The sequence below is a fragment of the Melopsittacus undulatus genome, chromosome 8, assembly GCF_012275295.1.
Source record: "Melopsittacus undulatus isolate bMelUnd1 chromosome 8, bMelUnd1.mat.Z, whole genome shotgun sequence".
NCBI lineage: Eukaryota > Metazoa > Chordata > Aves > Psittaciformes > Psittaculidae > Melopsittacus > Melopsittacus undulatus.
Genome location: NC_047534.1, coordinates 16,278,738 through 16,297,298, shown reverse-complemented (window position 1 = coordinate 16,297,298; position 18,561 = coordinate 16,278,738). Strand labels below are relative to the sequence as shown.

General features: G+C 39.8%; 1 protein-coding gene across 1 annotated transcript in view; it reads left to right on the top strand.

Moving 5' to 3' along the window:
* Window positions 1-16,845: 16,845 nt before the first annotated feature.
* SHISA9 (shisa family member 9) overlaps window positions 16,846-18,561 on the top strand; it is a 184,576-nt gene continuing 182,860 nt past the window's right edge. Inside the window, exon 1 of the mRNA XM_034065634.1 lies at window positions 16,846-17,444. Coding sequence (XP_033921525.1) covers window positions 16,846-17,444 — 599 coding nt within the window. The remainder of the gene's footprint in view (window positions 17,445-18,561) is intronic.

Genomic DNA, 18,561 nt, shown 5'->3' with positions numbered 1-18,561 from the left:
TTGTTTTGCACACTGAATTCCCAGTTCTGACACAGATACAGGTTCTGTCTAGATCTACGGTCATTTTTGTAAGATGTCTCACTCATTTTGTGTGCTGCCAAGTAGTCAAGAGTTCTACTTTATTCAGGTGCCTCTGATTTTGGATTTCCCTATTCTGAGCTTTCATTTTCAGGTACACTGAGCATTTGCACCTTTCATTGAGTAATTGAGACCTAGGCTGTCAGCAGATTCAAAAGTCATAACCAGTAATGACTCCAGTGAATGACAGAGCTAGACTAGAAGCAAGTATTTGCTCTGGTGCATATTTTTGACACATTAGGTATCTACTTCTGAAGAGCCATGGGTGTTTGGGTCATGAGTTGAAACAGAGAAAAAACACATAAGAGTTCAGCAGAACTAGATCTAGGTTAAAGAAACCAAGGCTTTAACTGAGGTACCTGCTTCCAAAGTTATGTAGAAAAATTGTGACAGACTGCCACCTCACCCTGATCTAAGAACTTTCTGACTTGTTCTGAATGTTCTCCAGAATTATTCCAGTCAGAATTGGACAGCATTTACATACTATCTAAAATTTATGATTCCTGCTGCTCATCAAGCTCATCAAGACCTGTCCAGTCACAAATGGAAAGGAATTAGGGATATAAATAGATCTGAAGAAACTACTCAGTGTATACACACACACACACATATGTGTGTGTGTTTTTAGAGTACTATGGGTTTCAGGTATATACTATTTGACTTGGTCTAAGAAAAAAACTAGGTTTAAGAGCTTTTAATCCACATCCAGATCTAAAATCTGGACTTTTTGGACTTTTCTGATTTTAAAACAGATTTTCCATTAATGCACAAGCAAAAGCAGCAATCTGGCAGAAGAAGCAGTATTTAGTTTATGCATCTGTATGCATGACTCCCAGATTCCTTTCTCCTTCTTTGCTGATAAATGACATTTTATTAGAAAAAAATAAAACCCCAGATGATCATTAACCACAGTTGCTATTTCTGCCAAAAAAATCAAAGAAGCAGCAATCCTTCAAGTATTAAAATTCAATAAACAGGCAGAGCACTTAGATGTTTTTTCAACTAGGCATACAACAAGGACATTCTTGTTTTACTGTTACATTGGTTAACTCAAAATGCATTGCAAATGCACTGGGCAGATCCTTTTATTTCCTCGCTCAAAGCAGAAAATTATTTTTCAGACTAGAAAAAACTCATTTTTATATGCAAACAATTAAAAATAAAAAAATATTCAATTTCCTTTTTCTTCCTTTCTTGTATAAAGAGAATTCATTTCTTATTCATAAAAGGGGAAATATTTCTTTGGTCACCTAAATTTTAGCAGGCAGGCTCTTTGTAGCTCACTTGTTTAACCAACTGTATTTTTGAGAAGCACATGTATGCCACCATTCTGACAGGCTATAACAAACTGGACATAAACAACCACATCAGGTTACTCTGTGAACAAAAAAAAAGAAAAAGTAATTTCAGAAAACTGTGAAAGAGGAGGCACTGTCATACCACTTTGCAGAGTTGTAGCTTCTAATACAGAGTGAGGTTCAACACCGCAGAACTGTCCTCTGTATGTAAGTGGAAACTGTAGGTGTACATCAATCAGGCAAGTAAACCCTCCTGTTGATTGGCCTTTGTGGGTCACAGACTACCACGACTCTCCCCTCAAACTACAGCCTTACCAATAGATTGCATCAGAATCTTTGCTGCCTTAGAGAATGATTTATGTCCCCTAAGACCTTCATAGAATTCCTCTGCATGTTAGTAGTCACTTATGTTGTGTACCAGGTTTTGCACGTGAAATAGATGTTAAAATTCACTTTATCATCTGTGATGTCACTAATAGAGCAGTCACTGAACCTCCTGAAAAGGATGACTATGAAGGATGCATCTGTTTTGCCATAGATTTCTGTAAACGAAAATGTGTTTCAGTAATTAAAGCTGGAGATGAACAAAGAAGGTACTCTGGGAAAAGCACAGATTAATTTAAGCATAAATGACCCATTTAAGGTTTTTTTTTTCACTCAAGTAATGACTGAAGAAAATGAGTTCAGAGACTGATGAAGGATGCTGAATAGGTAATTATTGCTATTACAGACCTCTTAGTTTAATTCCTAGGAAATATGATTTGAAAATTAAATAGCACTTGATTTTTTTATGTGTCAGTGTGGACTCTTTTTCAGCTGTGTCTAGCGCTTTGTTTCTCAGAATTTCAAGGACCTTCCCTTTTCCATTAATGATAGTATTAGATAACCAGAAAGATCCATTTTCCAACACTATTATCTCAGCAATAATTACATTTTCCACTTCTCTCAGGTTCCTGGTCTAAAGACCTGTAGGTGTTTAATAGGGCTTGGATAAAGAGATAAAGATCAAATGTGGAAAAAGGTGGAGGTACACATAGGCTGATTTATGAGTGAAGACATAATATGCACCACAAAGCTTCTACTTTCAAAATTAATAATAGATGAGAACAGGACTGCATGCTCTACAAGGCAAAAGTCTGGCCTTTCAATTCAAGTCTTCTCAACTGTGTTTACAATTTTTATTTTTTGGGGGGGTTTCTCCAGCTGTATTTATTCATAACAACTAAGTCAATGACAGCAAACTTTTGTATATTCCCATAGTGGTGGTCTTTTAATTTCCTAGCTCTAATATTTTTTAATTCTCTGTTACAAATGTAACAGAGTCCATTGTGCAAATACAAAAACCAGACTAAGCAGACTTCAATTGACAATAAAAATGTGTCTTTCCCACTCTTTGCATTTCTTCTATTTTTAAAACAGTGGAGAATAAAAAGCTTGGTCTTTACTGATACATCCTTACATTTGTGGAAGGATGATCATGCTAAAGATGAATGTACAGCAGGCAAATTAAACAAATTCACTAAAGTGCTTCTTCTCCAGATTACTTAGAAGCAGTAAAGATAGATAATTTTGATGTCTGCCAGTTGGTTGCAGGCCTATGCGGTAGAGAATGTGTAGAAGCTACATGTTCGGTACAACAGTAGGCTAAGATTGAGAAGAGTGTTACATTCAATGCTTAGCAAATTTACCAATGACCTTACAAACTGAACCGCTCTATCCATTTTTGTTCGTATATCAGGTAAAACTAAGACCCTACAACTATGACCCAGTCAGGCTTGTTCAACAAGAGTGGTAGAGTCACTGAATGCAGTTGTTCAAGAGCTGGTCTGAGAGTGAGAAAATCACGTAATGCCAGTCCAAAGAAGTAGAGAGACTGAAACTATTTGTCTGTAAGGTTGCACTCAATAAGCAGAGATGTAACAAACCATGTTTAAGCTTGGCATGTTGATGACACCCATTTAACAAAAGACAGTCTGGCTACAAACCTACGATCTTGAACTTAGGCAATGGCCTTACTTTATTGACTAAGCTACTGGAATGAATGATGAAACAGGAGCATCCTAAAAATAGTGAAGCATGATTAACATTTCTGTTGAACACAGTGGGATGGATTCATCAACTGTAACAATTTTTTGAATAATTAACTTACTGAATTTTTCATTAAAAAAGTACAACATTCATACAGTGTAATTATTACAGTGTGAAACATGTTTGAATTAGAACAAGATAACTTTGTCATTTGGTATGGAAATGGGAAATGTTCTCCTCCCCAGGTTCTAGGAATTATGTACCTAACATTCTTTTGCAGCACACTGTACAAGCTACTATTAATAATATATCTATAGCTGAACATAAGGTATGGAGGGAGTGTTTAAAATGTTTAATTATTCAAATGAAGGAATTAATTGAGTGTGCCTTTTTTGCAGTTCAACAATATTTCTAAACACTAGAAGAGGTCAACATGCTAGGAAGAATGTAAGTGCCTAGAAGGAGGTAAAAACTAAAATAACTGGAAACTGAAAACTTTCCTAATGACTGACGCTATGGTATACACACTGTATATGCTGTCTTCATGAGTTGCATTCATAAATCAAATCCATTATAAATTCTTATGTATTTGGGCTCCTGAATGGAAAGAAATCAGATTAAAAACATGAGTTTATAATGCCCACAGAGCATTGGCTGGTGGTGTTTGTATAATAACAACGTAACCACGGCTCTCACACCGGTTAGTGTTGGTACTTGCCAATGAACTTTTATATAAAGAAAAATAAGTTTACTTTTACTCTCTTTTAATTATGTCTTTACCACCTGCAAATTCACAGTAAGATGAATGGTAATACATGAGTCTCTTCTCTATAGTAAGGAGACCTTCAAGGGATGTCCCCTTACTCCTGTTTCCTGATGAGTTTCATAACTTGAAATGTTTTCAGATGATGTAGTGACTTTCTGAGTTGCAGATGCCATAAGAATTATATTGGACTCCAGTGAAAATCTTGAAGAAAGGCCTTGAATGTGAACAAATAACCACTGATTGGAGAGCCAGTGGAGTATATCTAGTATTGGCATATTACTCATACTTGTGAAGAGCAAAGTGAAGTCCAAATGATTCATATTTAGGCTTTCTGTGACAACTGTAAACAAAATGATACTTTGTTCACCAAAGAACCTCCTTTCTTTTTCTGCCCTTCCTACTATTAAACTGAAGTAGCTTCTCCATCTCTTATTAGTGGTTTCTGTTAAGTAAACAAGCAAAAAACAACAGAAGGAAACCAGGGACAAGTTCTTCTTATGCTGAGAAGATGAAAGTAGAATGCAGAGTCCAGAGTCTTGAATTGATTAGGAAGAGACATCTGCTTGTTATCTTCTGCTAGCTATTTAACCTCCATAGAAGAGCACTGGGTAAGACAAACTTCTCTCATCAGCACTTCACTGTTGGTTGTCATGTTTTCCACTCAGCATGCAGACTTCTAGGTTCATCCTTCTGAGGCATCTAACTGTCTATGTGTGCTATAGAGAGAGCTGAAGTATCTGAGATAGAAGAAGCATTTGAGTTTCTTCTTCAGAAGACAGGCATTATGGGAAAACAGTTTAAAGTCAGGTATTTGGAACAAAGTAAATGGCTTTGAGTAAAAGAAACATATCTATGTATGCAATATCTAGAATCATAAAATTGTTTAGGTTGGAAAATACCTTTAAGATTATCGAGCCCAATGGGTACTGAACCAGCACTGCCAAGTTCATAACTCTCCATGTCCCTAAGTGCCACATCCATGACTTCTAAGTACCTCCAGCATTGGTGACTCCACAACTGCCCTCAGCACCCTGTTCCAGTGCTCAACAACCCTGTCAGTGAAGAAATTGTTCCTAATATCCCATCTGAATATCCCCTGGCATTACTTGAGGCCATTTTCTTTTGTCCTATTGCCTGTTACTTGAGAGAAGAGACCAGCTTCTACCTCACTATGATCTCCTCTCAGGTAGTCGTAGAGAGTGAGAAAGTCTTCCCTCAGCCTCTCTTTCTCCAGGCTAACCCTCCCCCCATGTCCCTCAGCCTGCCCTCATCATACTTGTGCTCCAAGCCCTTCACCAGCTTCATTGCCCTTTTCTGGACATGCTCCAGCTCCTCAATATCTTTCTTACAGTGAGTGGCCCAACAAATACGTATATAATATATAAAAAGTGTGATTGATGAATCTGATTCAGCAGGTGAAGATCTTGATGTACTATTTGACATACAAAATGTGATGTAGTACTGTATGCATTGCTGCACTTCACTAATATTTACTTCAGTATAGGACTAATCTCTTTTATTTGTGATTCCAAAATGACACTACCTTTTTACGTTCAGTTCTCAAGAGATTCTAATCTAGTCTAATCTGCCACCATACTGTATAATTATTTCTGTATTAAATAAAGTATTAAAGAAATTTGAATTAGTGAGAATTTGCTAGTGCTGAGCTTTTGGTAAAATAGCATTCATTATTATACTTCCAAGCATACCTAGATGGAAATCATCACATTCCCTGCAGGAACTGATGGGAAAACAACTATTCTTTTTGCCTCTCTAGAAATCTTTAGGGCTAATTTGGCTCAAGGTAAGGTCAAACTTCACTGGAAACCAGGTTAATTTACATATTTATAGTCAAGCTATAGTCAAAGTCTAAATATTGTTAAATATAAAATATATAACTGGATAAACACATTATTTATGCAAGTCAGCATAAATCTGGAGGAATCTCCAGAGAATCAGCATAAAGACTGTGCATAACTTTTGTCTGCCCTATTTTTGAGAATTTATTTGGGACTGTATAAGGCTAAATTTCTTTCTCAGTGCAGGTTTTGTATGCCAGTATTGCTAAACTGTAGTAGGGATCCTCCCACTGTGCATTTAAGGCACTGAGAGATCTGTATGTGGTCTGTTCATGCATTTAATATGCTACAATACTTGAAGTCCATCTACTGTAAATAAGGAATGGAAGCTTGTCTGGGAACAGGCTGGGAAGCCCTGACCTGAAGAAGCATCTGTTACCTTGCATCAGCCAGAAATAATGATAACCTAAACAGACTGGTACTAAAATTTCCAGTCTTTCCTCTTGGACTCCAAAGCCAGAAGCAATCTGTGTAGTTCTGATGTTGCACTTTATTCTTCCCCTTCAGCTCCTCAGTGGGCAAACAGGTTCCCTTTGTCATAATGACAAATTTAAGGGTGACAAATTTGACTGTTTTTTTACTAACAACCAACAGAGAATACTTGTTTTGTAAGGCTTCTGCCAGATTTGCTTAATTGGACTCTTTGGATAAAATAAGCTAGCAAAAGGCCATGCTAACGGTCTCAAAATTCTAATTTTCACATTTTAGCATTAATTTGCTTCTGGATAAACTTTGGTTAACATATTTCTGCAACTCAGGCAAATAAAGAGTGAAATCCACCCTGCTGAAAAGAGCCCTGGCCATTAGAATTTTATCTACTAATATTGTCCCAGTATTTACTACTTCATCCAGCTTTTGAAGTATAGTTGTTTTGGAAGCATCTATATATGTACAAAGATCATAGAATCATAAAATAGTAAAAGATTAATTATTTCAGTAGCTAAAATCTGTTTAAAAATAATTTCGCAATGAAAAATATTTTATACTTGACTCCTAATATCCTGCTTAACAGATTTTTAAACCTTGGAGGTGGGCATCTGGTTTTCTCACAACAGCAGTTCTTCCACTTACTCCTGAGAATACCTTATCCTGCTTCTGGAGGTGAAAGGTTAGCACCTTATTCATACCCACTCAGACTTTGATAATGATGCTGCCAGGACACAAAGTAGTGTAAAATGAATTGGCATTCTTGTACAATGTAGCTGTTAAGAATTTGGCAATTGAAAATAGCAGTGCTTACTACTTGAAACTTAGAGTTGAGTAAATATCTTGAGAAAGATTTTGTGAACCTATGAGATTGTTATTATTTTTCACACTTTTCCTTTCTTGAAGAAAAACAAATTCTAATATTTTAGGGGCTCTTAGGTAGTGTAGTCTAGCAAATATTTATCTCATATTCTAGATTAAATGACCCAAAACCAAACAAAACTGATCCTTGCATAAATCCTATGTAAATAGAAAAAGTGCATGGTAGAAGTTAACTTGGAGAACTTTCTGCTTGAGTTTCTGAACAATAAATCTCACCTGAACAAACATCATAATAACATTCTGGCTAAAACTTGACTACAGTGACTGAGAAGACAGGTAGGTATATAAAATACTTCTTTACCAAGGAGAACTCACATTTATTTGTTTATCAGCTAGGGCTTAAGAGTACTTTCTTGTAAAAAAAATAATGTATCTTATGGCTGTCATTTTTGAAAAAATCTCATAGTTTAAACTAAATCAAAGTAAAGAGAGCATTTTGTGGTTTCTGCAAGTAAATTTGAAAGGACCAATAAGACTCAACAGATTTTTAGGACAAAATCATAAACTTGTGGTGAACGCCATGATGTGAAAGAGGAGGGAGAATTGCCAGCTGGATCCATCATCTCTCTTGGCAATTATACTGTGTTCATCACCATGGTATCAGAACACCTTTACAAGCTCCAAGACTAATCACAGTAAAGGATCTCTAGTTTCTCCTCATGTCCTAGGAGGGATGGCTTTCTTATTCTCATTATTACTATTATGAAACAGGTAGGTGAAAATAAAGAAGTTTACATTTTATTCTTATGGAGCTGAGATTTGTAATCGTTCCATTCATCAGGGAATGAAACCACAACTGTATGCCAGCTGCCAAGAAATTTTTATCTGCTCATGGTATAGAGATAACTCTTGTCTCAGAGGAATGCAACTCTAGTGAAAGGTGCTGAAGTCAGAGAAAAGTAGCCTTCATTCTTTTACACTTTCAGGGCACAAGAAAGTCGCCTAGGAAGGATGTAGGCAGGAAGGTAGAAACAAGGATTGTTGAATCTGCTGCTGATTGTCATTGGCTTCCTTAGCAGTGCAGGCAGCTTCCCTCAAGCATATGTGCTAGAAAGCTGTCCTTATCACACTGCCAGCAGAGCATGCCTCCCTTGGGCTTCAACTACTGATGGACAGAGAGGACAGGTTCTGTTAGATACATTTTGAGCAATATACAGCTATTTTGCACTGGAGCTTAAAGTTGTACTGCATGCAAAAAACATTATTTCCTTAAATATTTCTACTTCTTTTGTATAATAGGCATCACAACACAGCCCTTACCCGAGTTATTTTTGTCTTTAACTTTTCTGTATCTTTTTCTGTATTCTTTAATGTTAGATTTTGGATTTGCTTTCATTACGAATAACAGTAGCATTATGAAATAATCCCATGGAAACAAATGGAATTTTATGCACTATAAAGAACATCTCAATAAGAATGATCTTATTAAATCTTGGTCCTTAGAGTGGAAGCTTCCGTCCACTGAATTTAGTGGTAATGTTGCTGTTTACACTTATGAGTCAAGACTTTGTCCTTTGCATACAGCTGTCAGTAAGTAATTAATGTTAACCAACAGACCTAATGCAAAAAAAAAATCCTTTGCAATGAGATTAAAAGACTGAAAAGTGGACCAATGGTTCAGGCTTTGTATGGAGGACCTATTTCTGTTCTCTTTGTGCAAGGGTTCTTTTTATTTTTTTAACTTGAGCTAAACATTATGACAGAAACAAGTGAAATAATTGGGTATTATGATGTATCTGCTCTTTTTCACTTATGAACATTTTATAAGTTGAAATACTTGCATTGTTTATGTAGGAAAGCAATCCTATTGTTCACCATCTAAATTATCTGTTTCTTCGTCTTATTATCAAGGCTCACTTCAAATGTTCTAGTTTGCATAGAAATTACATGCAATTTCTTTTTACATTTTGTTATTTTTTCTTTCAAAGAGGAACAATCTTCACAGGGAGAATTTCTTAAACTGCAAAATTGTATTTAAGACTTCAAGGTGTATATAAATTACAAAATTGACTTTAAAGAGGCCAGCTTTCTCTCAGGTGCATGGGAGTGAATGACAGCCTAATTCCTACACAAACCTGAGAAAATTGTGTAAAAGTAGTCCTTTTACCAAGCATTCAATTACAGCTGGACCTATATATATATGTTCATATTATACGAATATATGATTTTCATATAGATATGAAATATAGGAAATATTTATTTCATATATAGGAAATACAAATAGGAAATAATATATATATTATTTCTATACTATACATAAGTATTCCTTTTGCATCTTCTTTACATTTTACTCCAGTTACTTGCATATAAATATATATATATATAAATATATAAATATACAGATCAAAATAGTCCATTCTGAAAACTATACTCAGGTGTCAGCATTTTGTATCAAAAATGTGTTTAACCTTATTGTACTCTGCAGTAATTTCCTATATATTTGTTAGGGAGCAGTTGTCTTAAATATGTTATTAACATTAGATATTGCATTTAGGAGGTTAGAGATAATCTGCTGATTTAAGTACATGCTACAACAAAGAGAGATGCCACTAGAACCTCCTGCCACCATCTTTTTGCAACACTTCTCAAGACTTCCTAATGTGCATTTCACACTACAGTCAAAATGCTTTTATTTGTCCTATTATTTATCTAGCTGTGGGATCACTACACTTTCACAATAATAAAAAAACCCTCTAGGCAAATATATGTTACAAAACCACAGTAAAAAGAAGAATTATTATCAAAATCTGCTTCACATTGTTTACTCTAAACATGTACTTTTCAGTCTACATGACTGACATGATGCAAAGAGCAAGCAGTTTGGGCTGATGCTTTTTCATTCCAGACAGGTATAATAGAATACCCAGACAGATGTTCTAGATATATATCCCATTTATGTATGTATAACAGAGTTCTACTGTGCTAAGAAACATCAGTGATGAATCCTGTTAGCATTATCAGAATGCTCTCTAGAAACAGAACATAAGAAACCGTGCATACTTTTCCACCTTGAAATCTTAATGGTTTTTTGAATCATCTGCCGGTATACCTAGTTGATAGATTATTTCTTCTCACTGGCTATCACATCAGAGGACGGAGAAGCAAACCCCTCTGGAGCCAGCTTTAGTACTGCTCTTCACATTGGCTGTCAAGTGCAGTCAAGAAAGGACAGTTGTTAGCATCTGCCTAAAAGTGGTCTGGAACCTGTATAAGCGTGTTTTGTACACGTCAACAGTTTTTCAACATATGCCTAAATTTAGTCTCTGAATTCATTACTGGGCTTTCAAATATGTGACCTGATTTTCAGAAATTCTGACCAGTCAGACATGTGGTAATTCCAGTGTAAGCTGTGATTATTCAGCATCTCTTGAACAAAATCACCCAGTGCAGTTTCCGTTTTAAATCAGTGGAAAGACAGTTGTTGAATTAAGTAAATACAGTGCTGGCCTATGGATATTTAACCTTTGGCAACCACATCTGACATTTTTGGCCAGGCATGGTAAGCACATAAATGAATCTGATAGGCACATGAACACTGCAGTGTCATATAATATAAAAGATATCACAGAACTCAGACCATTATTACTTTCTCTCTACCTCTTATTTCATCTGTCTTGAGATCTGACATTTGAAAATCCTGAGCATCTTTGAGCAGTTAGCATCCTTTAAAAATGGAACTGTCAGAGAAACGTTCTTTTTCACAAATCTGAGAGTTCCTACATCTATATATTATTAGTATATGCAAGATACAAAATATATCAAGCCTTAGATAGGCATGTTGTGACAATGAAGGGAAGCACACTAAAAAGGTCTAATATTCAGTAAGAACTCTTGATTTTGGTTGCCCGACAGTACATTTTGGAAGACATACAAAATATATGGTGGCTAAAATGTTTTGATAGTTAAGTAATATAGCAGCTTTACATTTTGTGAAGAACAAGTTCTTCACTTCTGAGGTTTACAGCTCACTTCTGTAGTCCTTGCAGATTAATAGTGCTAAAACTTGGCAGACTATAACTGACTCACTAATTTGACTTCTTCCTGTTCTGGCTTCCATCCATGGATGTTATAGGCCTGGAGAATGTGCATTCTAGACTAAAACTTGTCTACCTCTTCATTACTGATGAGTTTTTAGAAGAGGTATGGATTAGATCAGCTGCTCAGCTGTTCTAACATATGCCAGAGTCAGACAGCAGAGGATTAGAAAATATTCTCTGCTATGTGTCCTCTTCTACATTTAAGCACAGCTTCTCTATGCTCAGGCACAGTATACAGCCTATGATACTGACTTTAACCTTGAAAATTTGTAATGCTCTTTAAGGTCTGTTTAGAAAGGCTTCCTCACTGCCTTGAAAAGTTAAATTCATGGGGACAAAGGTGATTGGAAGGATACAGCTGGAAGGATACGAAAGCCATTCCAATTTTGTTTTGATCCTCTGCAGCCTTTTTTTTTTTTTTTTTGTTAACAAGAGATAAAGATTTTTTTGGCATGAGTTTGGAATGATGTGCAGAGCCTTCTTTGTCAATTGCAGTAATCCTCAGACATCTAGCCAGTCATTCCAGGTCTAAATTCCATGGCAGTCTAATTTACAACAAGCAGAAACATACCTTGTTCACAGGTACTTGCAATACTGTTCAAGTTCAAAGTAACATCAGCTTTGCCAATGAGAGAACCTGATTGGCAGTTTTCCTTGTTCAGGCTCAGAGCGATAGTTGTGCAACAGGCAAACCTGAGGGCTCAACTCATTTTTCAGCTATACTGCTGAAAGCTGATTTAGACATTTTGGCACTTTTTTTCCCACTGCTGTATACTGAAGACGTCTGCAGTATGCATGTGTTTCCTCTTGTATATTTGCAAGTACTCCTTTAAACTTCTAAATTTATCTGAATTTTTCTGAATTTCCTTTGAATTAAACTGGATTTAAAAGAACTCTCAGGATTTCATTAACTTCACTCCAAATGTGAATGCTGTTACTGCCTGCATCAACCCCAAGTCATGCAATTACTACAGTTTCAGTTTTACAGAAAGACTGAAGAGAAAAATAATATGTGATAAAGGTAATTTCTACATTTCAGAATTGCAATAAATTATCTCCCTCCTCAGTGAGCCATGAAAACAAGTCTCTCAGGAATGAAAAAGCATTCAGGAATGTATTTTCATTCCTGAAGCACCTCCTGCCTCATTAAGATCTCTTGATGATGATCCATTTGCTATGTGCAAAGTGTATTTTTTTCAGACATGCTCAATGTTTATAGTTTAAATTGCTATGAATTCTTGAAATTACAAGAACAAGTTGATTCTGTCCACTCTGTATATGTGTATTTTTTAATGAAAAAAGAAAGGTTAGTTTAAAAGACATGTACTTAATAATTATAAAGGAGAAGTATATTTAGTGTCAACACACTGCATGCTGGGATTTCACACATTTCTGCACTGATACGATAATAATGATTGCAGTTACTAGCTAAAAGGACAAAGGATTATGAAGTGTTAGCTATATAACAAAAAGAAAGGCCTAAACCCAATTGCATTTTAACCATCCAGCAAGCCTAATAACGAATAGAAAGTATACTCCTTATAGAAAAATGACAAAACTTAGTAGAAGCAAATGGGTATGTCTGATGTATGTATGCTGATTCAGGAAAGTAGAGGTTAAAAACAAACTTTTGTGTTGTGTCATTCAACACTGCTTACGGTATCTGTAAATCATGGGATGTTTTCTATATACAGTATCTGTAAACCTCATGCCACTTGTAGCTCCATGTTAAATACACTTTGCTTCTTTAACTCATGTCTGCTAAGGTATTTCTTTCCTGTCTCAAGCTACCTCATTTCTCTTCTGCAGATATCTAATATTTAGATGTACTTTTAAGGACTAATCATTGCAAACATGCTGCCAGTTGGCCTGCTATAGTAGAATCATAACCTCATTTGGTTTTGGTTTGCAATAAATTTTGTATCTATATACCCAAAAATCCCACTACATTCTTTAGATTTACCACCACTTCAGCATCCAGGTTGAGTCATTAACATTCTCTCCTAATTTTACTCTTTTTCAAACTCTCTTATTTACATAAAAAATCCCCACAAGAATCAGTTCTAAGAATATAGACAATCAAGTGCTGAATTGAACATGTATAATATACATATATATATACAGTATGAGTGTATGCATTTATACAGCTTCCACTGAGACATGACTATAAATTGCTACAGTTGAAACAAAGCATAAATTTGAACAAGCACTGCCAATGATCCACATATACCATTGATCCACATAGCAAAGTCTCATTGAAAACAAGAGGCATTTGAGAAAAATATAATAGGAATACCTAACTTTGTAGAAGATCTGTGCCTAAAATTCAGTATTTCACTTAACTAAATGGGTATGTGCTTGATTAAATATGACACCTTAAGTTCCAGTTGAAACATTTTCTCAGCTGTTTTGGAGGCAAAATGCATTCCTTATGGGATAAAACTGCAGAAAAGTACGTGATTATTACTACCTTAAAGAAGTGTCAAAAAGAGAAGTGTTGAAAGTGGAAGGAGATGGTGCTAAATTAGGAAGACTTCTGCATTTTTCAACTCAATAAAGACAACTGAAATACATTAAGAGTTTATTGACTTAATTGAGAAAATCTTTATAAAATCACACAAAGACCCAATGTGTGCCTCAGTCCTATGTGTAATATCCATTTATCTCAACTAGTGTTCTTGTTTCCATTATTGTACTGAACTTTTTTTATATTTTGAACATACAGGTGGCTATGGAGCCATTTAAGCCACTAAAGCACACTGGTGGATGTCTAGTAAAAAGGATTTGTGCCCTAGTCTAGAACAACTCTAGTTCACTATTAGAATTCTAACACATGGTACAGCTAAAGTAACTTCACTGCTAATAATGACTAACAGACAAAGAGAGTATAACAACTAGAATAGCTTATGATTTATGAGTTCAAGGTTCTGTGGGTTTGATCCAAAGTGGTTTTCTTTTTCAAGAAGCTTTAATCACCCTCCTGTTCTCCCCAAGCACATGCCACTTAGGGTCAGATTCTGAGCACATGGGCCTGAATCCTGCAAATGTTAGATTCTAGCCTAAATCCTTTGGGTTCTTTTTGCTGTAGGGGAATTCTGGGAAACCCCCAGGAACTCGGCGAAACAAGAAACTTCCACCATAGCTAGTCAGGATTAATAGCCTATAAAATAAATAATTTTTTGATGTTATTATTTCTGTACATGTATAGCACTAATCATGCAAAATATTTAAGCAGCTTTTTAGCAGTCAGATCAACAGGGGAACTTGCATAATCTTAAGCACCTGACAAGACTGGACCTTAACCATCTCCAGTTCCAATGGTAACTAAGGAACAGATTAATTTTGTGCGGTATTATCAGCACAAACTGCATCACAAAATGTTAATAAATAATAGGAGAGAGAAGCATACACAAGGGAGGAATTATATGATTTCAGAGGAGACTTGAGAAGGTATGTTGATGAGGTGGATGTTTTAAGAATTAAATATTAAAGAAACAAAAAGAAAGGCTGGTTTTGGCTGGGACTGATTGGTTTTCTTTGCTGAGAAATAAAGGGGCTTTTTAACCTACCTCTTGGACAAAAATGCAAGGCTTAGTGTCAAACTGCTCAGTGGAATCATCACTGTACTTAGGGTCTATTTATAAGAGAAGGCAGAGGATCTCAATAAGCTAACTACAGCCCTCTCCAGTTCCAAACGTCTGTTTTGCCCTTTGCCTCACCTTTGTATTTCTTCATCACTTCAAAACTCCACATGGAGTTGGCCCAAGATCCTGAAGCATGGCAGTGATACGGCCCCACTGAAGTGCAGGTGATTGGAAGGGCTTTGTGCTACTGCGGAGCTCCGCACACCAGCCCCTCTTGCCAGGGCAACAGTCGCAGCAAGGCCGCAGCGAGGCTATCACAGACGTGCCCAAGGAGAAGGGAAGCTGCTTCAAGCGCCAGCCCACACTGTTAAATCACGCCGTAACGGGTTGATTTCCTACATTTGGTGGCAGCATAGTATTCAGGATAACACTATCGCTACTTCGGCAGGTTGCTGCCAAACCAAAAGGCAGAGATGAGAGAGTTAAATAACAGTGATGGGGAGTGAATCGCTAAAAAGTCTTTCCAGAGTCAGTTCTCTGTTTAGGGGAAGTTATTTTAATTCCACGTCTCGCAAAACAAGCCGCAGTCTCTCCGTGTCCTCTGGAGCAGCCTGCCTGACATGATAACAAGATTTTTAAATAAAAGATGCGCAGGGGCAGCTCACGTTTAGGAGACAAGAACGCGGCTCCGCTCTGAAGCGCGCGGTGAGAGTGACACCGTACCTGTGCGCAGCGCGCCGCTCACGCCCGTGGTGTAGCGGAGGGCGGCCCCATGGCCCCTGTTCCGACAGGACCTGCCTTCGCCTTGCAGGTGAGCGGGTCTCCGGGGAGCACCCGCCCGGGAGAAGGAGCGCTCTACTTATCAGGAGAGCGGCGCCCTGCGCATCTCCCTTAGGGCTGCCACCCCTGCCTGGAGCCCGCGGAGTGAGGGGCTCTGTGGGCCCTGGTCCGGGAGCGCGCTGGCCATTACATCCCCTCAGCGCGGGGCGCGCAAGGTGGGCTCAGGAGGCGCTCCCGCGCTTTTGGAGACGCACCTGTGAGGAGCGATCGCCTGGGCGGGAAGTCTCTTATGTAAGGGATGGCGGGAGCTGCGGTGGGGGCTGAGGTGGGGGGGGAGTGTTGATCAGCCCCCACAGAGGGGCTGATCAGGAACGCGGTTCGGGGCTCAAGCCGGCGGGACAGTGCCGGGTCTCCGGGCACGCAGCCTCCCCCGGGCGCCTCAGAGGCCGGGCCGGGCTGGGCTCGCCCTCACCCGCAAGCTGCCCGCCACCGCGGACTCCCCCTTTGGCGGCACCCCTTCCACGCAGGCTGGTTGCCGCGGCGAGTCCGACTAGCCTCTCGCGCTCTGCCCGGGCAGCCGTCGCCTTCTGCGGACCCGCCCGGCTCCAAGAGCGGCTCGGCGGGCACTGTGCCTGGCTGAGGGAGTTGTGCGAGAGAACGCGCAGGGACAGGCGGGGGAGCGGAAGGTGGATGCTCCCCGCGCCTGCACGCCGGCCCCAGGCAGCGCGGAGAGGCTCCCCGCTCGCTCTTCTCCTCCTTCCCCCGCCCTACAGCGCACTCGCCTCAGCCCTCCCGCCTCGGGGGCCCTTCCACGCCCCTCTCCCGATCGCGCCGCGCAGTGCCCCGCACTCCCTCCGCCACCTCCCCCCCTCCCATACTCCTCCTCCTTCTCCTCCCGCGCGCTCCCTCTCCCGCGCACTCCACAAGTGCCGCGCGCTCGCTCTCCGGAGCGGAGCGGCGCGGAGCGGCGCCGGGCTGCGGGCGCTGCGCGGGGGCGGTGGCGGTGGCTCCGCCCGGCCCGGCCCGGCCCGGCCCGCGCGGGGCTGTCCGCGGTGCTGAAGGCGAGCGCGGGCTGAGCGGACGCCCGGCCCCTGACGGAGCCTCTTTATGTTCAGCTCCTGGCGCAGAGCAGCATCCAGCAGCTCGAGCGGCGGCATTGCTGAGCCGGGACTGGGAGGCAGAATGGAAGGCTTTATCCGGCTGGTCTTCGGCTACTTGGTGGCGGACCTTCTTACGCTGGTGTGTCGGGCTCAGGAGAAAGCTGGCCAGCAGCTAGGGAGCTTTGTGGTGCTCTCGGGAGGAAACCACTCCAGCCCTGGGGAGCAGCTAGACCCCTCTGAGCCACCTCCTACCCCAGACTTCTGCAGGGGCTACTTTGACGTGATGGGGCAGTGGGACCCCCCCTTTAACTGCAGTTCGGGGGAGTTCATTTTCTGCTGCGGCACTTGTGGCTTCAGGTTTTGCTGCAAGTTCAAGAAGACAAGGCTGGATCAAAGCACCTGCACAAACTATGAGACGCCGTTGTGGATGAACACTGGAAAGCCTCCTTCACGCATAGACGACCCTCTGCATGACCCTACCAGGGATAAAACCAACCTCATTGTCTACATCATCTGTGGGGTTGTGGCAGTCATGGTGCTGGTGGGGATCTTCACCAAACTAGGGCTGGAGAAGGCACACAGACCACAGCGGGAGCACATGTCCAGGTAAGGCTAAATGCCAGGCAGCAGGGTCTCCCTCCCTGCTACCTGTCCCCTACCCCCAAAGAGGAGAGAGAAGCCTATTTGTTCCTGCTAAACAAACAACTCTTGCCAGTCAGGCTGCATTCCCCTGCAAGGTGATCAAGAGACCAACTTTGGCAAGCAGAGCTCCTGTGGTTCCCCAAGCCCAGGTTATCAAAGTACATGCATAATGAGGAAGACTAGAAATAATTGTGGAGTCTGCACAGACAGTAGTCCATTTTTATCTGCAGTGGTTGACTCTCTCCCTAACATGAACCAGCAAGTGTTCCTGAATATACTGTGCATGAATAGGAAAACAAACAAACAAAAAAACCCCTGAAACCAGCAACACCAAATTATAGAAAGCCTGACAGGTTCCCACTTCCAACTGTTTCCAAGCCTGGAAAATGTTTTTACTTCTCAAGAGAAGGATGTAAACAAATGTCATCTCACACTCGCTCTCCAGCTGCATAATGGTTTTGGCAGGACCTTCCCTACTCCCCCAACCCCTGCAAGTGTGTGAGCTATTTGTGAAATTTCTAAGCTGTGAAAATGAGCCAGGGTGGAAGGAAAGAGGGAGACACAAAAACGAAAAGCTGTTGTAGATTTTTTTAACATTTTTTTTCAGTTACTATTGAAAGGTAAAAAATGTAACATAAAAGTATTGTCTTATCCATGTATGTGTGTGATATACTTTGTCTCCACAGTGTCACGGCTGAGTTATATCAAAGAGAACCTCCCCACCTACAGTTAGGCATGCTGTGTACTGTCTACTCCAGGTGCTGGTTGCCTAGTGGTGGATAGGCAGGTGGGCAACTCGGGACAGAGCCCAGTGGCTTTAACAACATACTTCAAACCCAGATTTTCACAGCAGTTCAAAATCAAGGCATAACACATTTGTCAAGTTTGCAGTCTGTCTGATTCTTTATGCTAATTCCAGGCACATGAAAGTAAAGCAGATGGGGAAAAGGCATTAAAAAAGGCAAACAGCTCCATTAAAGAGTCTAAATAAATTCCAGCATATTGGGCAACTTTAGTGATAAAATGATATCAAAAGGATACCTTCTACTGGACGTGCAGTGTGGCAGAAAGCTTCCTCTTG